Consider the following 26,476-nt stretch of genomic DNA (forward strand, 5'->3'; position numbering starts at 1 on the left):
TCCAAGTGGAGCAACAATTAAAAAGGAAGGGAGTGGCTAAGAGGAGTTTTACCAACTTTGGTTCTTCTAGTTGGAAAGACAAAGGTAAGAAAGATGGGGCTGCTACTTCTAGTAGTTCCACACCTATCCCATCAAAAACTCGCTCAAAGTCCCAAGAGGAACCCTCTAAAAGGAGTAGAGATGTGAAGTGTTTCAAGTGCCAAGGGCTAGGACACTATGCTTATGAGTGCCCTAACAAAAGGTCCATGGTTCTTAGAGATGGAGAATATATAAGTGAATCCGATGTTGAAGAAGAAGAGGAGAGTGAGTACGTAGAGGAAGAGGAGACTCCGGAGGGAGATTTGTTGATGATTAGGCGGTTACTTGGTGGTCAATTGAAGCATGAGGAGGAGAGCCAAAGAGAAAACATCTTTCACACTAGATGTTTAATCAATGGCAAGGTGTGCATGGTGATCATTGATGGAGGTAGTTGCACCAATGTGGCTAGTGCTAGATTAGTGTCAAAGCTAAATTTAGCTACTAAACCACATCCTAGGCCATACAAACTTCAATGGCTTAGTAAGGATGGGGAGGTGCAAGTGAGGCAGCAAGTTGAAGTGGACGTTTCCATTGGGAAATACAATGATAAGGTACTTTGTGATGTTGTTCCTATGGAGGCCAGTCACTTACTGTTGGGGAGACCATGGCAATTTGATAAAAGAGCCAATCATGACGGTTACACCAACAAGATCTCTTTCATGCACCAAGACAAAAATATTGTGCTCAAGCCATTGAGTCCACAAGAAGTGTGTGAGGATCAAAAGAAAATGAGAGAAAAACTTCTTCAAGAGAAAAGAGAAAAAGAAAAGGTGAGCAAAACACTTGAGAGTGAGAAAAAGAGGGAAACACTTGAGAGGAAAAAGAGTGAACAAAAGAAGAGTGAAACACTTGAAGTGAGGGAGAGCTATCACAAAAAGTGAGGTCAAGAGGTTGTTTCGTGCTAAACAGTCACTCTATATCTTGTTTTGCAAAAATCAGATTTTGACCACTAACACTTTTGATGATTTTGAAGTGCCTTCTAGTGTTAAAACTCTTTTGCAGGATTTTCATGACATGTTTCCACCAAATGTGCCAAGTGGACTACCACCTTTGAGGGGAATTGAGCATCAAATTGATCTCATTCCGGGAGCTTCTTTGCCCAATAGGTCAGCCTATAAAAGTAATTCACAAGAAACCAAAGAGATTCAAAGACAAGTGGATGAACTCATTAGCAAAGGTTGGGTAAGAGATAGTATGAGTCCTTGTGCTGTCCCAGTGATTTTGGTCCCTAAAAAGGATGGGACATGGTGCATGTGTTCTGATTGTAGAGCCCTTAATAACATCACCATTAAATATAGGCATCCTATACCTAGGCTTGATGATTTGCATTTTTGGAGGACTTTGTGGAGCAAGTTGGGCACTAAATTGTTATTTTCAACCACTTGTCACCCACAAACCGATGGGCAAACGGAAGTTGTTAATAGGACTTTGGGAACTTTGCTTAGGACAGTTTTGAGGAATAACTTAAAAACTTGGGAAGCTTGTTTACCCCATGTTGAATTTGCTTACAATAGAGCTGTTCATGGCACCACTAATTGTTCTCCTTTTGAAGTTGCTTATGGTTTTAATCCACTAACTCCTCTTGATCTTTTGCCTATGCCCAATGTTTCTGTTTTTAATCATAAAGAAGGTCAAGCAAAGGCGGACTATGTGAAGAAGCTTCATGAGAGAGTCAAAGATCAAATTGAGAGGAAAAATAAAAGTTATGCTAAACAAGCCAACAAAGGGAGAAAGAAGGTTGTCTTCGAACCCGGAGATTGGGTGCACATGAGAAAAGAAAGGTTTCCGGAACAAAGGAAATCAAAGCTTCAACCAAGGGGAGATGGACCATTTCAAGTGCTTGAAAGAATCAATGACAATGCTTACAAAGTTGAGCTGCCCGGTGAGTATAATGTTAGTTCCACCTTCAATGTCTCTGATTTATCTCTTTTTGATGCAGATGGAGAATCCGATTTGAGGACAAATCCTTCTCAAGAGGGAGAGAATGATGAGGACATGTTCAAGAGCAAGGGCAAGGATCCACTTGAAGGACTTGGAGGACCTATGACAAGGGCTAGAGCAAGGAAAGCCAAGGAAGCTCTTCAACAAGTGCTGTCCATACTATTTGAATACAAGCCCAAGTTTCAAGGAGAAAAGTCCAAGGTTTTGAGTTGTATCATGGCCCAAATGGAGGAGGACTAAATGACACCACTTTGTCTCAATTTTAGAGTGTTTAGTTTGTCTAAATAATGGTCCAATCCTTGTAAAGTTGGCTGACCAAAAATATGTTTTTGGTTAATCAACTAAAAGGGCTTTAGTTAGGTTTAGTTCAAGTTGTAATAAGGGCCCAATTGGCAACCTAGGCATCAGCCTTTTGGGAGACCAAATGGTGGCTGACTTGTTGGCTGTTGGGGGTGACTTTTGGTTGCCACAATTTCAGTTACACTCAGCCATTAAGTTTTTTTAATTCCCTAGGTTAATGGCATTAAGTTATTTTAATTCTAGGTTAGTGGGTCATTACTAAAATCTGTTGTAAAGCTTCTATATAAGCTGAACCATTTTATCAATAAAGACAAGTTGAGTTTTATTCAAAAAATTAGAGTTTATCTCTTTTATCTTAGTGAGAGTGATTCTCCTAAATTCTTGAGTGATTCAAGAACACCCTGGCTGTATCAAAGGACTTTCACAACCTTTGTGTGTTGCCCTCGCTGGAAAGAGTGATTCTTTCCTTCCTTTCATCTTCACCCTTGTTCTTTCAAACCACAATTCTAGAAAATCCACCTCTGCCCAGAATTATCTCGTGGCCATAACTCCCATTTTACGCACTCAAATTAAGTGATTCTTGAGCCTAAATTGACTTTCAAAACGAGACCTTTCACCTCGTTTTGGAATCACCTCATTTGGAGCCCTGTAGCTTCAGTTATTGCCATTTCTATATTTCTGTCCAGCCACCACTTAACCTACATTTTACCATCCCATTCATCCATTTTATGTCAAGAACCACCTTATTAAGACCCACGAAATTAACCACCTTATTTTCCATCCTTTCCTTAATCAATTTCCGCATTTTCCATCAAGGTTTAATCCTAGACGATCCTAAGTCAGCCCTTGTGCCATGTGGGTTCATATCAGGAACCAAGGATAGCTAGTGGGAAATTGAAATACTTCTTTACTAGTAATATGTGTGTGTGTATAAGGGGCATATCAGGTGAGAGGAGTGTTTTATGATGGGAGGTGAGAGGATTAAATAGCAGCCCTTAGATCAAAATAGAAGGTCCAGATTTAATTGCTAATTAAAACTACACGTGCATTTAATTGCTAATTGGGAACCCACGAGTGAGAAAAACACTGCGCATGAGAGAGCCAATATTAAATGCACGTGTAGTTTTAATTAGCAATTAAATCTGGACCTTCTATTTTGATCTAAGGGCTGCTATTTAATTCTCTCACCTCTCATAATAAAACACTCCTCTCACCTTATATGCCCTCTGTGTGTGTATATGTATGTATGTATATATATATATATATATATATATATATATATATATATATATATATATAATGAACTGATTAATGAGGTTGTTCTATATATTGGCACGTGTATTTTTTATAACAAAAAATGAACTTACCCTATTACAAGTTTTATGACAATGTCTATGGTTTCATAGAAACAAGAGTTTATGGTGAATTCATACTGAAACGGGAAATTATGGAGAAGTTGAGAAAAATCTTGCAACTTTGGATGAAAGTGGCTCTTTCTTTATTCTTGGTATCTATTAGATATCTCCTTTTGCTAATGTGTTGTACCTTTTAGGAAGCTGGCTTTTCAATATGTCAGAGATGTTAATCAAATAAGCTAGTTATGGAATTTCTCAACTTCTTGAAGTGTTTATATTTTAGATGGTATCAAATTTCTTCAGCTAGTGATCGAGTGTTCAATTTTTGTTCTTAAATTAAAATCAAATTTAAACATAAAGTTTCAGTATTAGGTAGATTCTTACTTATTCTAATTCAAGAGGATAAAGCTTTGATGTGATTTGACTATTTAGAAATACTAACTCGGTTATAAAGATTGTCTAAATGAATCATACTATTAGGATTGTGGTTCTATGATAGGGTTAAGAGATTACCTAAACCTCTTGTTACCAAAGTGTATGTTAGGCACCAGCCTAGCAATAATAGGAATAACTCACCGAATTTTGTTAGGAATAACTAACTGAATTTTGTTAGTTAAAAAGTACTATAAATAAGAGCTCTAACTGATGGTAAAGGGGTTTTTTTTTTTTTTTGCATATTGGGATTTGGGACTAATTGAATTGGAATTCAGTTAGAGTTAGGTACAGAAGTTCAACTGAATTGGGATTCAGTTGAACCTTTTTCAATTGTAATTCTCTATTTTGAGTTCTTCTTCTATAAGCAATAAAGATTCTCAGTGATTTACTCTCTGTTCTTGGTGTTTGGCTTTATTTTCTTCTATTTTCTTTATCCGTGATTTGCCAGTGCTATCACTGGTACTAGAGCACCAATCTGGTGCCCTGAGATCCGCGATTCCAGACGCTGCGTATGAAGACCAGGAGTATGGCGCGAAACTCTAAAGATTGGGAGCAAGAGCATGAGGAGATGAGGATTCAATTGGAGCTTGCTAAAGCTCTAGCGAAGAAACACGAGGAACAAATCGCAGAGATTGTCGTGCGATTTGGCCAAAATCGAGAACGTGATCATGAGGGAGGTCCAATTCTTGAAGGAATCGGCAGCAGTGGTGGTCATCTTGAGGATACGAATCGAAGGGAGAAGTGTCGCAAGCTGGAGATTCCGATTTTTGCTGGAGAAGAAGCGTTTGGCTAGACACATCGATTGGAGAGATATTTTCTGTTGAAAGATGTCACTAAAGATGAAAAGATGCAAGCGACAGTGATGGCTTTAGAGGGAAAAGCTTTGAGTTGGTATCAATGGTGGGAGAGGTAAAATCCAAATCCAAATTGGAAGAGGTTCAAACTTGTTGTTGTGAGGAGATTTCAAGCTTCCATGATTCAAAATCCGTTTGAACAATTGCTATTTCTCAAGCAAACAGGCACTGTGGAGGAATTTGTGGAAGATTTTGAGAAGTACGTGGGAGCATTGAGGACTATTGATCAAGAATTCGTTAGAGGAATTTTTCTAAATGGCCTCAAGGAAGAGTTGCAAGCAGAGGTAAAATTGTATGATTTACATTCTTTATAAGAAATCATTCAAAAAGCTTTATTGATAGAACAAAACAATGTGTTGCTTAATAAGAGGAACAATTATGGCTATGCTAGAACTTCTAGTTATTCTAGAAGCAGTCCCTACACTAAAACTGTTACTTTAGAGTCTAAATTGGGAAATGATAAAAAGAATGAAGTTTCTGCTGTGATTAGTACAGGGAGTGGTACTAGGCAAAGCCAAATTGTAGAAAGTGGGAGGAATAGGAGTAGGGAATTTAAGCATTTAACTGGGGCAGAAATGAGGGAGAAAAGAGAAAAAGGACTATGTTTTAGATGTGATGAGCCATTTACTAGAGAACACAGATGCAAAAATAGGCAATTCAGAATGATAATTCTAGAAGCAGAAGAAGAAGAGGTAGAGGAAGAGGAACAAGAATACAGTTTGCAAACTTTTAAATCCTTGCAATTATCATTATGCTCTATGTCTGGATTTACCACTTCAAAATCCTGGAAAGTGGAGGGTTTATTACAGGGCCATTCTATTGTGATATTGTTGGATTGTGGGGCTTCCCATAATTTTATAGCTACATAATTGGTGGATAAACTGAACTTGAGAGTTCAAGATACTCCTTCTTACCTTGTGGAAGTGGGAGATGGTCATAAAGTGAGGTGCAAAGGAAAGTGTCCCAAATTAAAGTTCCAATTGCAGCAACTAGAAATTGAATAGGATTTCTATTTGTTTACTTTGAAAGGGGTGGATATTGTTTTGGGGTTGGATTGGTTAGCTAGTTTGGGGGAAATCAAGGCTGATTTTGGCAAGCAGGAACTTACTATCAAACAGGGAGGCAAATTGATTAAGATTTATGGAAATCCTGCATTGACAAGAACTGCACTTCCTTTAGGGGCTTTGATGAAGATTCTAAAGGAGGAAGGATAAGGATTAATGATTCATTGTGAATCTTCTACAGTTGTACTGAAAAAGTGGAAATTCCTGCAACTGTTCTGGATTTGTTAGCAGAATTTGATGATGTTTTTGTTGATCCTCAAGGGTTACCTCCAATAAGAAGACATGATCATGCCATCCAATTAACAGAAGGTGCTTCTATTCTCAATCTGAGTCCTTATAAGTATCCTCATTATCAGAAAAATGTGATAGAAAGGATGGTTAGGGAAATGATGGAATCAGGGGTCATAAGGCCTAGCATAAGTCCTTATTCTAGCCCTATTATCTTAGTCAAAAAGAAAGATGGGGGCTGGAGATTTTGTGTGGATTATCGAGCTTTAAACAAGATAACCATACCTAATAAATTTCCAATTCCAATAATAGAGGAGCTTTTGGATGAAATTGGTGGAGCTACTATCTTCACTAAATTGGATTTGAAGGCTGGAAATCACCAAATCAGAATGAAAGATTCAGATATTGAGAAAATAGCCTTTAGGGCACATGAGGGGCACTATGAGTTTATGGTCATGCCTTTTGGTCTTACCAATGCTCCATCAACTTTTCAAGGCCTTATGAATGACGTATTGAGACCATTCCTTAGGCAATTTGCTTTGGTATTTTTTGATGACATTCTAATCTATAGCAAGGATGAGTTGGTTCATGTAGATCATTTAAGGCAAGTGTTAGAAGCTTTAAGGACTCATTCTTTAACTGCCAACAGAAAGAAATGCAGTTTTGCTAAGCCCAGTTTAGAGTATCTTGGCCACATCATTTCTAGTTTTGGGGTGGCAGCAAATAAATCCAAGGTGGCAGCAATGAGTTCCTAGCCAGTTCCTAAAGATTCGAAGAGTTTGAAGGGGTTCTAGTACAGATGCAAAAAATATTTAAGGTTTATTCTAGAATGAATAAAAGAGGGCTTGGATTTAGTTAGTTGAGCCGGTTGGTGGTTAACATTTTAGGCAAATATTACATGATACAACAATATTTTACATGCGCTATCATTAATGTCATATGACGCATGCAGAGTTCTGAGTTGGAACACCGAGTGTAAACATATAAGATGTTGGGGTATCTTTAAGGTTTTAAAAAATCAGGCATGAAAAATGAAAGCAAATACACATTGTATTTGTTGGAAAATACCCAAGTCTCACATCGGCTGCCTCACTCCTTGGAGTGCAGCTTATATATTTGTTGGACAACTTCACTTAAAGTCAATTGGTTTTATGATGAAATCTAACAGTATCATTCTCACATCCATTACCTATTTTGAAACACTTTTCATGAGATATAATCTCTTTTTTCAAAAGCTCTCATAGGAAGCTGCAAAGGGGAGGGATGTGATTAATATTCAAAAGTAAGCTAAATGAAACACCACTTGACATGAAATGTTTTTTGGGCTTGGTTATTTTTTAGGCCCACTTTATCTGTCTGTCCCTGTATTTGTGCTTTGAAATACACCAGAGAAGTTTAAAATATTCAGCATTTTAATAATTTCCAGGGTGAAGAAAACAAATTATTCTGGCTCGAACAATCGGAGTTTGTAAGTAAGGATGACATTTCCATATTTAGAAACTGACATTTCCATATTTTGTACCGATCTTAGGTTAGCTGTAGCTCTACAAGTAACAGAACACTCTTGTTAACTTAATGCTACTAAAATTTTCTGATGTCCTATACTATATATTCTGATTGTGTATTTATTTTATGCTTACTGCAGTAGTAAAGTCTTTAAGACTACAAGTATTATGTTGATCGGTAAGAGCAATTAAGTGGACTAGTAGAAGTAACTTCGGTCTTGACTTTTGTAAGATATATTTGCATCAAAACAGCTACACCCTATGTATGAATGTATGAATATCAGATTTCAAGTTTCTCTTTTTCGAGAACTTTGTGAGTGCTGAACAGTCTCTTTTGAGAGCATTTTAAGATTTTATGTATTTTTTAAATGTCTTATGCCAACAAGCATGAATATGTCCATCTTTGAATTTCATTTTCCCATGATCTGTGGATGCCTTGGACATGGATTTACCATAACACATCATATCACATTGGTCTTTCAGGTAGTTTTTGATTATGATGACTTGGTGAAGATTCCTTACTTTAGGTCAAAAATAGAAAGCCTCACAAATGAGGCTTATGCAGTTAAGATATCTTGTTTGGTGTGGTTTTTCTTTTATTCTTACCAAATCATGAAATATACATTTTTTTTGTCATTCTTTCCATCTTCTAATAAGTATGCATATACATTATTATATATCCCTTATACATTTGAAATCCAGGAGTGATGCTGGTGGTGAGGTGGCAAATCAGCCAGTGCATATGCCTTTGATTTTGCCTAAAGTTCCTGGTCGGTTCTACTATTATTTTGGTTTTGAATTGAAGTTCCAACATTTGAAATTTGATTGTTTTACAGACACTCACACAAAAAGGTAATTTTCTAATTGGTTCTGAAAGGGCCTTTGCATTCCCTAGGTTAGAGATAAAATATGAATATTGCCGGTAGTTTTAGAATTATTTTTGGGCCGAAAAGGCACGATTTCTGATAGAAACATTGTACAATTTTACCTAGTTTAAATCAATAAGAGATAAAACGCAAATAATAGATTATTGGGGAAGGAGAACAACTACTGAAGTTATATTTAAAAGGGATTTTCTTTTGTGTGTGCATGACACATGATAAGAAGTTCTAGGGTGTATCAAATTCCACTCAGTGCAACTTAAAAATATCAAAACTTGGCAGAGGTCTACGATTGAAAGTATCTCTGAGAACCGAGAAGTTTTTGGAAGCGTTTTTCTTGCATGCCTTCGTAGCATGTCCATGGGAATGTCACTTGTACTTGTAAAAGAAAAATATTAGAGGGTTAGAACTTTTTAGAAGAATGAAGTAATATTAATTTGTTTAACTGTTTCTTGACAAGTGAGTGGTTCTTATTTTGTTAATTAATTTAACTACTTACTTTGCACTCCCCACCCCCCCCCCCCCCCACCCCCCTCCTTTTCTTAGTGGACCTAATCATACGAAGTTACCAACTTGGCAATTTACCATAAAGCATTTTGATTTAAAATTAAACTTTTATATATGTCAAATTATATATTTTAATTAGATATATCAATTATTTGAAGTTATATTGCAATAAAACAAGTTATATTACATTATGTTTTTCTTTTACATTTATTTTTAATTTAACTTAATTATCTATTTTATTCTTTGTTTAGGATTTATGGATTTGAGTATTTCATTAATTACATGTGTTAATTCAAATTTTGACACTAAATTATATAAATACAAACAATAGTTGTTAAATTATCGATGATAAATGATAAAAATGAAAAGCAAATGATATAAATAATTGTTTATAAAATAGCATTTTCCACGAATTATTTTTGTCAGAAATTTGACGGATAGTTCTAACAGAATGTTTCCAACGAATATTTTTGTTGGCAATTTTCGACAAATAGTTAAAATCCGTTGATTAAAATTTCCTACGATCATTTTTCTGACAGATTTTGGTTCGTTAGAAATTTTAACTTTCTGACAAATATTTGAGGTTTTTGATCGATTTTGACAGTCGAACATACTTTATGCATATTATGAATCTGCGACTTTCAGGTTATTAACACAACACTCTAACCAACTGAATTAATAAGCCAATTACATTATAAAATAAATCATGTTGCTATACATAACACTAAAATTTTAAATGTATATTTAATGCGCATGTAAATTTAAATAATAAATTTTGTGACAATTAAAATTTTTAAATTTCTAATGTATATTTAATGCGCATGTTAAATTACTCATTTGTGCCTTAAAATTTTTTTACTATTACAAAATTTAATATATATTAAATTTTTTAATAGTAAATATTTTTATTTATAAAAAATATACGGATTAAATAATTCGTATGATTTATATCAAAATTAATTGTCACAAAATTTATTATTTAAATTTACATGCGTGTTAAATATACATTGGAAATTTAAAAATTCATACGAATGAAGTTCATCCGTAAGAGTCTTACTTACGAATGAAATGAACTTCATCCGTAAGAGTCATACTACATCCATACGAATGAAGATGAAGTTCATCCGTATGACTCATACGGATAAAAGGACAAAATTGGAAAAATACGAAAATGCTAGGTGCACCTAGCAACACCCACCCATCATTTTATATAGAAACATTTAAAGGTGGCCATGTGTATCCAGGTTTATTCGGACCAGTACTGCAGAGGGCAGTTACTTATTGGTATACCTATTTAATTTGTCTGTTAAATTTAAGCTTGTTTATGTTTAATGCTTAAATCATTAAACTTGCACATGCTTGTTTGAGGGTAGAATCGTAATTAGATTGGCTTCATTGTTATGTTTGTGATTTATAAATAGCAGAAAGAGATATTTTAAGCTTGTTTGTGAGTCTTGATATTTTAAGTTCATTTAAATTATGGATTTTATAATCCATTTCGCTTAACACGCGAATTAAGCGAATTTTACATGTGGATTTTTTATATTTTAATATAAAAAATATATAACATTAATAAATAAAATGTGTAAACAAAGTTAAAAATATATAATTTAAGTGTTTTTTATATAATTTAATGCTTGCTGAATGATGATATAATATTTTGAGTTAGTATAAAATTATATATTAAGTAAATATAATGTAAAAAATATATTTTAAGTAATTTAGATGCAAATTGTGTTACTATTTTAGATAAATAGTTTGTGCATTAAAAAATTTATAGTTAGATTTTAAAATGATTTTATATCGGTCAAATTTGACATTTTAAATTATTTTTTTTAACTTTTTGGTCAAATGCAGTCTAATTTGTTAAGCCAGCGGACTATCCCGGATGAGTGCGGGCTGAAAAAAATGAACCCATTAGGAATGCAGGTTTCACGGGATGGGTTTTGTGGGTTGTTGGCTCAGTAGCAGACTTACCGCATGTCCCACTCTACATGTGAGTGATGTTTCTATACACGTACCATTTATGAGATATTATTAGACGGTTTGGTTTGATTATTTTTTGTTTTTATTTTTATTGAAAATAAAAAATGATAATAAAAATATGTTTGGTTGAGTTTTTGTTTTTATTTTTAGTAAAAATATTTTTTCAAACTAACAAAAATTGAAAATAATAAAATCTCATTTTCAGTATTTTTAGTTAAAGTTATACACAAATTCAACGCATCATTGTTAGGTACAATTAATAACAATTTTACAACTAATAAAATATAAAAAATCAGAATGTCAAGTAAAATTAATTTTCTATTTCATTTTGTAATTTTCTTTTTAATTTTTTGCTAAATTGCATTGAAATTGAAATATATAAAGGATTACAATTCGAAATTAGAAAATATAATTTAAATTTTAAAATAATATGTTTGGTGGTGTAAAATTGTAGAGTATTTTATTTTAAATAAGAACTTTATTAATGCAAATAAAAGACGTTGATTTTAAGCAATCGTAAGACTTTGTTGCCGTTGAATTTATAATTTTAATTTTAAGAATACAATTTTAATTAAGATTGATAAATATTGATGTAATCTTAATATTTTAGTGTATTTATAAGAGAAAGACATATTCATTTTATACAATATATCAAAAGTTTTAAATTAAAATCAAAATATAGTTACAATTAATAATTTTTAAAAAGAAAAATTATAAATAAAAAGTTAAAATTAAGAAAAAAAATCCTCAATGTGAAGTCGCATACTATTTAATGTGTAGCATGTTTTAGTTTTTAAATTTTTATTTTTAAAAATTATTAATTAATTATAATTATCAATAGAGTAAAGTCTTGCTCCTCTTTTTTAACCTGCTGCTATATACATATTTTTTATCCGTTTCTTTATCTCATGCACTTCATAAAATCAAATTTCTATAAAAAAATTTCGACTTACCTTCAACATTATTAGAAAACATGAATATTATATATTAAAAAATAATTTTAAAGAAATTTTTATTTCAATTTATTTTCATTATAATTAATTTATTTAAATTAGGTGTTTAATTATTTCTATAATTTAAATGATTTATTTTTTAATAATATTGTTTGTGTACATGATTAAAAATTTTCTTATCATAAAAAAAAAATTACCAATACACTTTATAAAATATTTTTTTCTTATTTTTTATATTGGTAAAATTTTTTATAAAGAACAAAATTTTGTAAGTTTTATTTTATTATTTAAGAAATTTCGCTCATAATCTGTATTTATAATTTTACAAAAAAAATCAGGAAAAAGATTAGAAAAAAATAAAAATAATATCAAATTTAATTTTACTTGACATTCTAATTTTTTATTTATTTTATTTTATTAATTATATAAGTCTTATTGGTCGTACCTAACTGTATACTTGTGTCTATGTTAGACTTTCTCAATATTTATACTTTTGCAAAAGTGTTTACTCAGTCATATATGTACCCTTGGCTTTTCTGTAATTTGATTCAAAATGTTGGACAATAGTATTATTTCGATAGATAGGCTTCTTTCTTATTCTTATTTATCATTCACTTCTCTCCTTGCAGGTTGCAATTAAGTGTCATTGTTTCCTTTGTATTATTGAAGAACTCAGTGAAAAACTCTGAAACAATGGCTTGTCCATGGAGGGATGATGCTGATGAGTTTGGGGGAAGGAACCACGATGAGGGGGAAAAAAGAGAGAAACGTAGTGGAAAGATGAAGGAGGAGCCAGAAAAAAGCTATGAGCATGGATACAACACTGGCTATAAGAAGGGCTATGAGGAGGGTTATAAACAAGGGTGTGAAAACAGTACTAGGGAAAGTAAACTTGGTCAAGAAAGTGGCACCGTGAAGAGTGAAATATATGGTAACACCGTGAAGGGTGAATATGGTTACAATAATGATAGTGGTAATTACAACGTGAAGAGTGAATATGGTTACAATAATAATAGTGGTAATTACACCGTGAAGAGTGAATATGTTTACAATAATAATAGTGGTAACACCGTGAATAGTGAGGATGCTGAGTATGGTCACAGCAGTAACAACGAATATGGCTGCACCTACAATTCTCTATCTCGCTATGAAAATGCGTTACGCGATTCTGGTGATCGGAAGAATGACTGTGATTAAGATCTTCTACCTCTTTTAAGTTAAGGTGAGGACTCTTTTTCCTTTAATAATATCCAGAGTAATTAATTATATGATTTTTACTGTTACCTACTATTATGTGATTCTACAGATAAGTGGTGGTCTTATTTTCTTTTTTGCTTTGGACAAAATTTGCCATCCTTTTTTCTTTATCGTAAAAAGTAAAATCTTACTCTTGCCTTTGATTTCATTAGCCTTGTATCTTCTGTTCCAAATTCAGAGTTAACGTTTGTTTTAATTAGTTTTTAATTTTGCTGATGGTCTTTCTTTTTTATATGCTCTTTGCAGGTGTGTGGTTGTGGAATCATAGTAGTGATTAGTGAAGGCTTGTATCACACCTTAGAGATAGAGATAATGAGTAAGAATTAGTTATATCAGTATATGATAACTAGTTACTGATGTTAATGTTTGTTTTAAACGATCGAGTAGTTTAATTACATGCTATGTACGTAAACCATATATGCATGAGGTTATGAACCATTTGAATGTTAATTATCCGGTATAGTCAGACAAAGTTACATGTTGATGACTTGGTTAATGTTTGTTTGTTTTAAATATTAAGCTTGTTTATGTTATGATTATATATGTTTAAATGCTTAACTTAATTAGTACTGATTGATAATATTGATCTTGCACAGAATTTAAAAACTGATTGGTCTCAAACAAAGTTTGAGACAGCATATGAAGATAATCTACGAATTTGCTTTGTTTGAGGGTAGCATAGTAATTAACAAGATAGGCTTGATTGTTATGTGTGACCATGCTGGAACTCAAGCAGGCAGTACAGCATACATATGTCACAGGTCACAAGGAAACAATGAGCAGGAAGATATTGAGTGCGTTTGACTGAGATTTGATTTTTTAACTTTTCAAAATTATTTTTCTTCTTTTAAACAAGTTTTTTTTATTTAATTTTGTTTTTAAAAATGAAAAAATGGTTTAAAAAAATATATGAAATGATCAGGTGCTTTGTTTTGTTTGTTGGATTTTTTTGTTCGATTTTCTTAACTCAACCTTGAAAAATTAAGATATAAACTAATTGAAATTAAGTGAAAAAAATATAGGAAATTTTTTTTATTTTTTTAAGAAATAGTATAAAGTAAAATATTTTTCTTTTCTTCTTTTTAATTACTTTCAGCTGCTGAAAAATTGACGTGGTATGTCAAGAATTTGTAATACGAACTTACAAAAATGTATAACTTATTTTTTTTTCTTTTCTGAAAACTCGCATATGTGATAAGTTATATTTTTCTTTTGTTTAATTCACATTTATCTTTCATTAAAAATCATTTTGTTCGAATTATAAATATGATAATTGTAGACAAAAAAACTATTTCTTAAATATTTATGTAATTACAAACTCATTACTCAAACTCAAAATGGTTAAACTAAAATAACCGTATGTAATTAATTAATCTAAGTTTGGTGGTGATGAATTCTAGGTTTAACAATCATTTTTTAAATTGTACATAATGTTTATTAGATTAAAATTTTTTTCTCACATGTTAAATAATGGCGTAGAATTAAGTGATATTATCTTCTATCTTTTTTAAAAGAGATAAGTCTATTTATATATATATATGAGATAGCTAATATATTCTTACATTTTTTTAATTGGAGTTAATTAGCTAGTAATCTACATCAAAATAATTGGACAAAAATCCAATTAGTTCTGTTGTTTTCATAAATTTCTTTAGGGATATTAAAGTTATTTAACATTTATTTTTATTTTTAAAAATTATTTCTCTCTCTCTGTCTCTCTCTCCACCCATTTGTTTCTCTCATTGATTTGTTATCTTTCATTCAATCAATTCAACAATATATGGTTACCCAAGAATTTTCGAACCTATTGGCCAATTACAGTCGAACCAAGGCGTTGAGGCCCAATCTGGGTCGAGACCCTACTCCCTATTTTAATGTTTCCGGCATGCTGGTGACAGTGAATTTATTGGGTTTGACTTTTCAATTCAAAAGCGGTTCCCAGATTTGTCTTTTCCGGTGTGGCGATGTTGACTCCCTATTTCTTTTTTGTTGGCAATTCAAAGTTCTTAAATGTCACCATTATCTCCAAAGAGGACAACCAGTACAACTTGGAGAACTATTAGCAGTAGAATTTGAATATGATTTGGAAAATGAGAGGTTCAGATTCCACCCTTAGAGTTGCATTAAAGAAAGCTTAGTATGAAAAAAAAAAAAAAAAAGCCATTAAAACAAATGCTTAATGAGGCGTGAAGGGTGGGAAAATTTGAACAAGAGTTAGAGAGAAAATTTGTGCAGATGAGTTCAAAGGACAAAAGCAATCCGTCTGGAAAATTTGGGTGAAAAGTGAACATAGTAGATGTTAGATGAGAGAGAAACTAGTGGGTGGAGAGAGAGAAAGATTTCTTTTTTAAAAAACATAAATAAATAGATAAATGCTAAAGCTATTTATGAAAACAAAAGGGCTAATAGGTTTTTTGTCCAAAACATTTAGTGTAGATTGCCAATCGATTTCAACTGAAAAAAAGATGAAAGTATACTAAATTTCACTTAAAGTTTTTCTAATCATTAGATTGATAATTCAATTTTATAATAGTCGTTGGATTCAACTAATTTAATATTTTTAATTGTATTTAACGAAGAATTAAGTTGTTGACATTAATTTCAATTAATTAAGTAGTAATATTTTATTTATGATATAATTTTATTTTTAATTAATAATTAAGGATAAAAATAAATAAATAAAGTTATTATATATATTAGTATACTCAACTTTTAAATTTAACTTTATTCAAATTTTAAATATTGTTATAGATGTTATAATAATAATATACTATTAGTTTTTTCTTACCAATAATTAGTTTTCAAGTAATATATGTTAGATATTTTTTATTTTATTTAACTAAAATCCTACATATTTAATAGATATATAAATATATATTCGCAAATTTATTAAAATTTTGACATTGATTACCATAAAATATATATTTTCTGACCAATAATTATTTTTCAAAAGAAAATATGTTTTATGTTTTTTATTTAATTTTATTCAAATCCTAAATATTATATATATATATATATATATATATATATATATTAAAATAATACTCAATATTACATTAATACTTATTCTATACTTTATTAATTTTTAAAATTGATTACTATGAAATATATTTTATAAAATATATAATTGAAAGTACTAATTTTATAAATATGTAGTTAAATTTGAAATAATTAATAATATTTTATTTAAATTAATATCTAAGGATATAAGTTAAGAAATCAACTATTATATGCATAAAAAAGTATAATTTTAATTTTAATTATTAAAATATATTTTATGAAAAATTTGAATTAATTTATAGATATTTAGTTAATTTTAAATTAATATTTTCAAATAAAATAATACATAAATTTCCAAATATAAAATTCACTTAAAAAAATTATATAAAAATTGCATCAACTACGTCAATGATAATTATTACTTATTTTTATAATAATAAATAAATAAGAATAATAACAAATAGGGTTCTTTTAAATTTATATATTAATATCAATTTCAACATTATAATTATTCTTTTATAAACTCACATCTTAATAATAATAATAATAATAATAATAATAATAATAATAATAATAATAACAATAATTTTTTATTCTTATAAATTCAGGCCATAACGTAATAAATATAAAATAGATATAAAGTATGGAATAATAATTAAATTATTATTATTATTATTATTATTATTATTATTATTATTATTATTAACCTTCTGTATTTTTTTAAATATAATAAAAAAGAATCGAAATTATAACATACGCAAATAACATGTAATAATATTTTTAAATATAGTAACGCATATCAATAATACTAATATTTTTTATAATTTAGACCTTAGTTAATAATAATAACATTTTTTATTTTTATAAATTTAGACCATAATGTATTAAATATTCATTTTCTATAATAAATGTAAAATATCTTTAAAGTATGCAATAATAATATAATTTTTATCATAAATAATATTTTTTTCTTGAATTTAATAAAAAAATAATAGAAATAGTAAAATCTGAAAAATAACATGCAACAATAATATTAAAAACTAGTAACACATATCAATAATGTTTTATATATAAATAGTATTTATATCAATTAAATTCAAGATATATAATTTTGATCATATAATAATATTTTATAAATAAATAGTATTTATAAGGAAATTATAGATTAATAAATTTAATATTCAGCAAGTAATGAAATAAAAATTAAACAATAATAATAATAATAATACGATTAAAATATCATTCAAAAATAAATTTTAAATTTTTTCATTGAAAATATTTAAAAACTATTATTTATCAACACAAAAATCTATGTACATATAAACATAGTATTCATAATAACAAAAATGAATAGTCAAATTAAAATTTTTATAAATTTATAAATACTGTAGTTTTTAAATTTATAAATTTCATATATTTATTACATCACAATTAATAACTTGGAAAAGAAAAAATAAAAAAGAATTTTATTAGGCAAATACTTTTTAAGGCAACAACTCCTCGATTAAATATATAATTAGTTATTTTTCTCAATTTTAATATAATTATATTTAATAGGCTTCTAAATATTTTAGAATTAAATTGTATCGATGTACATATATATCTTATATAAATACTAAATAAAAATATATCATTTATTCAAACTCGTACATTGCACAGGTTTAAAATCTAGTTATAGTACAAAATAAATTATAATTTGTTTCTCAAAAGAAGGAGGACTCGTGACAGTATGAATAATGATGTTAAATATTATTTTTGTGTTATAACTTTTAATATACATCCAATAGTTCTTACAAATCAAGCACCAAATTCATTATTTTTTTCCTTATTATTAAAGTTTAAATACAATATTTTAAAATATTTTTGTTTTAATCATTTTAGTCCCTGTCATTTTTATTTTGTTTTAGATTTTATTGTAACAACTTTATCTAATAACATAATAGCAACAAGGACGATAATCCATTAACTTTTGTCGTATCATGAAAAACTCTAAAAAATAGTCATGAGTATTTAGTCTGGGTTTTCAAATGTTTCATCGATTAGTTTAATGTTATTAATTGGTTTAAATAAATGAGGATTTAAAAAATATATTTTAAAAAAATAGGCAGGACACACATAACAAATCAATATTATTGTTACATCATTAAATAACTTTGTTATTTGATATCACGTAATAAAAAAAATTAAGATTTTACAGTGACTAAATAAAAAAGGACTTTAAAGGACCAAAGTCAATAAATATAATTTATAGGAATAAAAAGTTATTCAAGTCAAATTATGTTTACAATAATAGTCATTATATACTATATTTTGTTCTGAATTAGGGTTGGACCTAATAAAGGTCCAATGGATTTTCTACGTTGAATACGAAGGGACAAGGAAGGAAGTGACAAAAGTCTTAAACCTCGTCACCTTAAAATATGCATTCATTCTATCTCTTAATTTCATGACTTTATGATTTAACTTGAATCATAGAGTCTTTATATATGACACCGTATTATTTCGGACTATGAAAAACACAATAGGAAGGCTAAGAGTTACTCGATCTTTTGGGGCCGCAAGGTACGTCCCTTTTACTTACTAAGAACATTTTTTTTTTTTATCTTATATACTAGTAATTATTTATTGATGGATGAGGCAGTAGTATTGATACTTTTTTTATCAATAAATATTAATTTTTTAATTTATTAGATTTTTGTTAGGAAGAGATTTGAACCTAAGATCTATCTCTCCTTACCTTAAATCTTCGGGCAGTAGTCGTACGTGGTGGGGCTTGACTGACTTGTTATGAGTCAAGGTTGATATGTTTCTGAAACTGTTTCAATATGGCTTTTCATAGAAAATTTGCAGATTCTTAATTGTGGATTTCTTTTATGATGGATCGAATTTTCTTTTCTTGTTCACACTAATTTAGTCTGGCTTTTACCATGGATGTTTTTTTTTTCATCGATGCTAAATGCTTTTGAGTCTTACACATATTGACACTTGAACCACTTAGGGTTTGTTGACTATATAATTTTCGTTTTCAAAATACAATTAAACAAGTCATTCAAACAATTGGTGGAAACTGGTGCAAAACATCAAGTAAAGTATACAATTGAGAGATAAGTTAAGTAAACGAGATCAAAATAGAAGATAGTAAAAAATATCTCTAGATTGTTTCTATATTTTTATTTGATTTAATTGTATTTTTTATTTATAACTTTTAAATTTTTTATGAATTTTACCACAAATAAATTAATTTGATATTTTATCCCAACTTTTAAGAATTTTTCAAATTTTATCTTTCATCGTTATCCATTAATAAGTTTGAAAGTTGGGATAAAATTTGTCAAAAAATAAAAAAGGTTGAGTGTAAAATTTATCAAAAAATATTAAAAAAATAAGAGTAAAAAGTACAATTATGTTAAGGGTAATATAACATAGTACAAAATTCATAAATTTCTTGAAAATTGAAGATAAAATGCAATAAATTAGTTTTTTGAGATAAAATTTTCCAATAATTAATAAAATTGAGAGTAAAAAATACACTTAAGCCTTTTTATTTATATTTTTATAGCTTCCGTATTAGAAATAATTTTCAAAATTTAATAGATATTGAATGAGAAATTAATTGATTAGTGTAGAAGTATTTTATCTAACACTCAAAAAGTTTTTAAAACCAAAAACTGAAAAGAAAAAAAAAAGAATTTAAACCTGCTCTTATTTACTCGTTCCTTGTATGAGTTGTATCTTGTTCTCTTTGACATGATCGTTGATCGAGCAGTACGCTTTTACTACTATATACCTCCTGTCTTATCCAGTATTAGAAACAAAAGTGTATATTTTTTTAGTCCAAATTATAAAAAATATAGGATCATTTTATTTTCAAATAGCATTTTTATTCCTAATTAATCATAACACTGCTGCAAAAAGCGGATTCAACAACGATGTGTTAACATTGATTGTTAAAAAAACCGATGTTAACATATACATAGTGGCATAATTGTAAATATCGTGTATACGTTAACATCGATTTTGTGAAAAACCGATGTTAACGAAGTTTATTAGCATCGGTTATTGGAGAACCGATGTTAACATTTATTAGTTAACATCGGTTTTTTAATAACCGATGTTAACATATGTTTATTAACATCGGGTTTTTAGAAAATCGATGTTAACGTTTGATATGTTAACATCGGTTTTTTTTCAGAAAACCGATGTTAACCTTAACATCATGTTGTTAACATCGGTTTTTTTTTTAAAACCGATGTTGAACTTATATTTTAAAAAATATGGTGAGCCCTATGAAGCTCGCGCTTTGTCTTCTTCTCCATCTAAGCTTCCGCGCTCTCTTCTTCTTCTAATCTTTGTCTACCTTCAAGGTCCCTGTCTGCATCTGAGCATCGTGTTCGTCGCACTCGAGCATCGTCTTCGTCGTACTCGAGCATCGTCACAAGTCTCTGCTTCTTCTCCTTCGCTACCATACCTAGGTATGTTTCGTCTCCTTCGCACTGTCTTCTCCTTCTCTCTGTCTTCTTCTCCATCTAAGCTTTCTTGCTCTCTTTGTTCTCCATCTACCTTGAAGTTGTATGTTCTCCATCTGACCATCGTTTTGTCTAAGGTCGAACATCGTGTTTGTCGCACTCGAGCATCGTCAGAAGTCTGTGCTTCTTCTCCTTCGCCACCTCACGTAGGTATGTTTGGTCTAATCCTGTATAAATATTTGACTGCATTCATGTATCGCACACTTAGTGAACTAAACATGGCTAGGGTATCTCATATTTAACTCAAGCATCGTGACAACTCTGTGCTTCTTCTCCTTAGTGAAGTTTCCCTTACCCTTATTGTGTTCTTGTAACAGTTTAAGTGGATCTGTTAATGCCAACCTCTTGAGCAACCTCTTGAGCTTGTTCTTTATACACAAAGAAAAATGATTATGAATATAAAGAAGCTATGTTGATGGTCTGTACTTTAGTTTAGCTTATGATAAACTCGAATCATGGTTATAGGTATGTTGAAAAATTGAAAATTCAGGGCTGAGAATTTCACTCTGTATTTTAGGTTTATTGGACCACCATGTGTCATTTGTAGAGTAGGTGTTGTTTAATTTGAGAGAAAGTTAAGAATGTTATTGTGACATTTAGTAATTAGTACAGGCAAAGCTATGCCACAACTAAGATTATACATATCTAGTATATATGGTTGGGTCAATGTTGGCTTTTTAATCTTGTACTGGAGGGTGGTATAATAGTTGTGTTGCACTTATGTAAATGTCACCAGCAGTATCTCTGGTGTTGTTGTTTTTCTGATTAATAAAATATACTATATTTTCTGCCTTCCAAAAAAAAAAAGAGATGTGTAGCATGCATGAAGCTACTGCACCAACAAACTGTCAGATTCTTATATATACCTTCTTGTTATTGTTTATCTTAAAGCTATCATAGGTAGATAACCTCACATGTGCATATGAATAATTTTTTCTTCTTATATATACTATTACCATAACCTTTGTTTGCTGTGCCTTTTTTGTCCTGTGTGTGGGTACATTACCCTTATAATTTTTTATTGATTTGGCAGGAGGATTTGTTGTACTTTGTTTCTAAAAGCACTACTGAATTGTGTGTGCCTCACTGCCTCATGATTGCAGGATTATAGGAATGTTGAACGAATAATTTGGATTACTGTTATCTTGTCAGACAGTCGTCTCATTAGCCGTATCTTTTCCAAAAGAGAAAAACTTGAGGTATAATTAGTATGATTTTGGATATTGTGTATTTTACATTACTGTGAAAGATTGCATACATGGCTAACCAATTGTCATTTTGTTACCTTGGTAGGAAGTATTTGGGTTCGTAAGCATTGTTGGATTAGGAGAACCTTTGTCTAAGGCCTATAGACTTGTGAGTGCCTCTTTCCCTATCCACTTGATTTCTAGATTGAACCTTCATGTTTTTTTTTTTGCACAGCAAAAATTAGATAATATTATAAATGATTCAGTACTAAGTGTACTGGAGATAAGATGAAATAGATACAAAGGTAGAAAACTGCCGAACCCAACTACATAGGATAAAAGCACAGTAGCTGGAGGGTTAAGTCGATAGAATAATTCTGTTGAGTACTCACTTGGTACAGAATGGGGTATTTGTCTTGGAGGGTTAAGTCATCCTCCCTCCACTTATCCTTGCCTACTTGATTTTGACCCCATCACTAGTTAGGAAACCTGACCAATTGATGAAAGAATTATATGTCTTATTCTTCCTCTCTCTTGTTCTTGATGTCTACTCTCTAGTGGCATTGCTGCTTCTGAACCTTTTATCTATCCTTGAAGTAGTTTAATTTTTTTTATTTGTGTTCAACTAGTGAAGAGTGAAGACTGAAGTTGTTTTGTCAGACTCATTGATTTTCCTTTCATTTCGACAGAAGCCTAAGCAATACACTGTCACTGAATTGCCAGTAAGAAAAATTGGTCATGAAACACACACACACACACGTATGATAGAAACACACAGACACACACTGATGACACACACACACACACACACACACACACACACACACACACACACACTCATCATATAAACACACACACACAAGTTTGATAACAAATTTGTTCAATTATACATGCAGAAATTTGTTCAGTTCTGACTTGTTAGCTGTGACAAGGTAGCTGGCCTCTTCATAAGGTACTTATCTAAGTTTAACTTAAATTCTACTGCAGTGGTGATGACCTACTAATATTAGTGAAAACAAATTTGCCTACTGTACCTTAGTTAATTTGTTCAGAGTTGTAAAAAATGAATTGGTTTTAACTTGAGTTATTCGTATTTTAAGTTTTCAAATATGCTTGCATGATTGTATTTGTATGAGGATTATATTCTTTTTTATATAAATTTTGGCAAGCTGAACAGTTGTTAGTGTAATGTTGGTATTTTTATTTATTTTTTTGGACAGCAAAAGTATATTTTATAGATAAAAGTACCAAAGGTACTAAAGATATAAGATAGTTATAGTTTTAGATAGACTAATAGCTATAAAAAAATCAGGCTATATATCAGTCTGATCAGTCCAGAATTCTTAACATCCAATACAACACCTTGCCCCACAGGTTTTGTTTCCTAATTACAAAAACCATCTATTAGGTTGCTAGACCACTGATTATAGTGCATAGAAAAATCTTTCTCCATAGCTCTAAGCCACGTCCAGTGCAAAAACACAGCATCCTCCAGCAGCTTGATTCCATTGAATTGTGTATTCTGGAAAATGACCTCATTCCTATGCTTCCATATAGACCAAGTTAAGGCTATCCACCAAGTATTCCATCTATTATACCTCTGCGATCCTGGCTTCCCCTGCAACAATTTATATACACTCCTTGTCGAATAAAGTCCATTAGGCTCATGTTTCCATACCCATCTATCAGGTACTTGTTGTTGAATTACCAGCTGTGAGAGCTCCCTCATGAATTCGTATGCAGAGTAAGCTTCATTATCAAATAATTGCCTTCTCCAGGTCAGATTCCATTCCCAGGATGTATTAGAAAAACTTTCCACTTGTTGGATGAGGTTGTGTTGCTGTCTAGATATCTGATACAGTCTTGGAAATTTCTGCATTAATGCAACTCCTTCACCATTCCAGCAATCTTCCCAAAATTTGATTTTATCACCCGACCCCACATTCCATGATAATCCAGATTGCATCACATTATTCAGCTGTTGTTCCTGTGTGACCACCATTAGATCCTGCCACCACAATGACTCATTAGTGCCTCTTTTACCTTCAGCCAACGCTCTCCACCCGCCATATTATAAGAACCACAATAATTGGCTTTGAACAACCATAAAGAAATTTGATATCCGAAAGTTGGAGCTCCTCAAGCCTGAAAACAAATGCATCATAATTTTAATAAACTATATCAGAACCAGAAACAAAAAAGAGGAAAAAGAAAAACTTGGGAAGAAAATTACAAGAAATAAATTATAAATGTAAAACATTTTCAATTTTAAAAAATTCCCACAGTATGTGCTTTTCTTTTAAATTTCAAATAAGGTTTCTAGAAGAGTTATATTGTAACAATCAAGTGCAGAATAATCAAACGCAAAGCCTCACGTCTACGATCGTTGTCCACTAGACCACCTGGTGCTGAGAGACTAGTGGTGCATGTTGATCCTGCTACCGAGAAGGCCGACGGTCCCCACAGGAAGAAATTAAGAACATATTTGGGGATTGTGGCGCGTGATAAGGTGGACGTCACCTACGAGAACTGGAAGGAGGTCCCTACTGCTCAGAAGGACCTCATTTGAGAGGATATTCAGGTATTTTTCTTTTCTTATTGGATTTTGTTTAATTAATAGCCAAAAAATACATTATTGTAACAAATAAACTTTATTTGATGTTGTCAGGCGGAATTTGATATCCCAGAGGCTTCTGACAGTAGGACGAAAAAGAAGTTACTCCAGACCGTGGGGGAGAGATGGAGGCAATTTAAATCAGACCTCACGAGGAAATGGACCCTTGCAGCCAATCAGGATGGTGTCGAGGACACTGTCTGTGAGAAATACGGCATCAACAAGGAAAAGTGGGCCCAGTTTTGCCAGACTTGCAGAGACCTTTCTTGGGAGGTATGTTCCTTGCCATTTAAGTTGTTTTTCAAAAAACATGATGTTGTTATACTTCATTCTACCAATTTCAAACATTATTGTTTAATTTTTTCAGGATGTGCGCAAGAAGGCACAGGCCATACAGAAGCAGAATACTGCCCCCCACGTTTTGTCTCGTGGGGGTTATGATTATTTGGAACAGAAGCTCTTGGCTGAGAAGACGAAGAAGAAGCTGGAGGAAGCTGCACAGCCAGGAAGCGTTGATGGCGTCATCAACCCTCCATCCCCGGTCAAACGCAACGTGAAGTGGAAGATGGCCCGCACGAAGAAAACAGGGGAGATGACGACTGAGGCCGCAAAGGAAATCGCTGAGAAGATTGTAAGTCATTTTCAACTAACCATTACAATTATATTTCAATATTTTGTGAAGGCCATGTACCACTGTGTGTTTTCTGTGTAGGATTCCTTTGAGGAGAAGGCCACACAGGGATCCTTCATCCCCCATGGACGTCAGGATGTTCTCGCCGCTGCTATTGGATGTCCAGATCACCCTGAACGTGTCCGTGCTGCTGGAGCCAGTGTCACCATCAGGCAACGGCTCCACGGACGTCCCGCAGTGCTTCCTCCCTGCCTCCTGACGAATTGCAGCAGCTCACCCAGCAAATCAGGGACCAGCTAGAGGAGTTCATCACAGAGAAAGTGACGAGACAGGTTATGGCATCCTTCAGCCACATGCAGTCCCAGCTTCAGTCGCAAATGCAATCTCAGGGACTTGCAGTGCCTCCTGACCCTCTGGTTGGTCCCTCCGGTCCTCGAGTGAGCACACAGGGGAGTTGTGTTGATCCCTCAGGAAACGATCCTGAGACGGGTGACTCTGACAGGTGCGGCTTGTACATAGAAGCAGATCCTGCTCGCCTGGTTGCCATGGGGAGAGTTTATGAGGGATCCATTGTTGTTCATAACATTCCTTTGTTTCCTGGCCAAGTAAAGGTGAGTGTGGAGGAGGTTACAGATGCAGATGCTCCAGTTCTTGTACCCACTGATGAGGTTTCCTTAGTGGGGTAGGCAGTTCACACCTTCCTTGCTTGGCCGACACATCTGATCAAGTCTTTATCGCAGCAGGTACTTATTGTCCTTATTATATGTTTCTTTTTTTTTTAAAATTAATTCATTAAGCGTGCATCAAATTATGCTATTTAACTTTGTTTCATGAATAGGTAGCTGTGTCTCCGGCAAAACCACCTCCGAAGCCCGATCCGGAGGTCGATGATCCGCTTTATCTGATGACATTGACCATCCCAGAGCTTTTCTTGAGGCCTTATCAGGTTAGATGGGATGCCACCGTGTTCGGGGTCTTTAATCCAGATTTCCCCCTCTACATAAAGTACGAAAACCTCTCTGAAATCGCACACGGTGGTCAATGTCTCAGCATATAAGTGTTACAGTTGTGGATTCTGTAAGTCATTTTATATTACTTTTAATTACCTAAGTTATTGCTTTCAATTCATAAATATTTAACTTTCACTTAACATAAACAGGCATCTCACTGAAAC

The 26,476-nt window shown here is 31.8% G+C and overlaps 2 protein-coding genes and 1 long non-coding RNA gene across 5 annotated transcripts; all 3 read left to right on the top strand.

The window, feature by feature from the left end:
- The first annotated feature begins 12,695 nt into the window (after positions 1-12,695).
- Positions 12,696-13,840, top strand: LOC114373687 (putative mediator of RNA polymerase II transcription subunit 26). Its single transcript, XM_028331201.1, has 2 exons — positions 12,696-13,309; positions 13,591-13,840. The coding sequence occupies exon 1, from the start codon at positions 12,781-12,783 to the stop codon at positions 13,282-13,284; it is 504 nt and encodes a 167-aa protein (XP_028187002.1). The 5' UTR covers positions 12,696-12,780; the 3' UTR covers positions 13,285-13,309; positions 13,591-13,840.
- A 6,781-nt stretch (positions 13,841-20,621) lies between these two features.
- On the top strand, positions 20,622-23,009 carry LOC114374987. Of its 2 annotated transcripts, XR_003658675.1 has the most exons (6): positions 20,622-20,816; positions 20,948-21,020; positions 21,974-22,069; positions 22,164-22,226; positions 22,687-22,779; positions 22,954-23,009. It is a non-coding gene; the product is annotated as an uncharacterized LOC114374987 (long non-coding RNA). The 2 variants fall into 2 exon arrangements; XR_003658674.1 differs by lacking the exon at positions 22,687-22,779.
- A 2,235-nt stretch (positions 23,010-25,244) lies between these two features.
- Positions 25,245-26,011, top strand: LOC114374274. 2 transcript variants are annotated; one of them, XM_028331898.1, is made up of 2 exons: positions 25,245-25,302; positions 25,384-26,011. In XM_028331898.1, the coding sequence occupies exon 2, from the start codon at positions 25,638-25,640 to the stop codon at positions 25,986-25,988; it is 351 nt and encodes a 116-aa protein (XP_028187699.1). In that variant the 5' UTR covers positions 25,245-25,302; positions 25,384-25,637; the 3' UTR covers positions 25,989-26,011. The 2 variants fall into 2 exon arrangements, with proteins under 2 accessions (XP_028187699.1, XP_028187700.1); XM_028331899.1 differs by having other exon boundaries at positions 25,251-25,302.
- Positions 26,012-26,476: the final 465 nt, after the last annotated feature.

Source organism: Glycine soja, chromosome 11 (assembly GCF_004193775.1).
Source record: "Glycine soja cultivar W05 chromosome 11, ASM419377v2, whole genome shotgun sequence".
Taxonomy (NCBI): Eukaryota; Viridiplantae; Streptophyta; class Magnoliopsida; order Fabales; family Fabaceae; genus Glycine; species Glycine soja.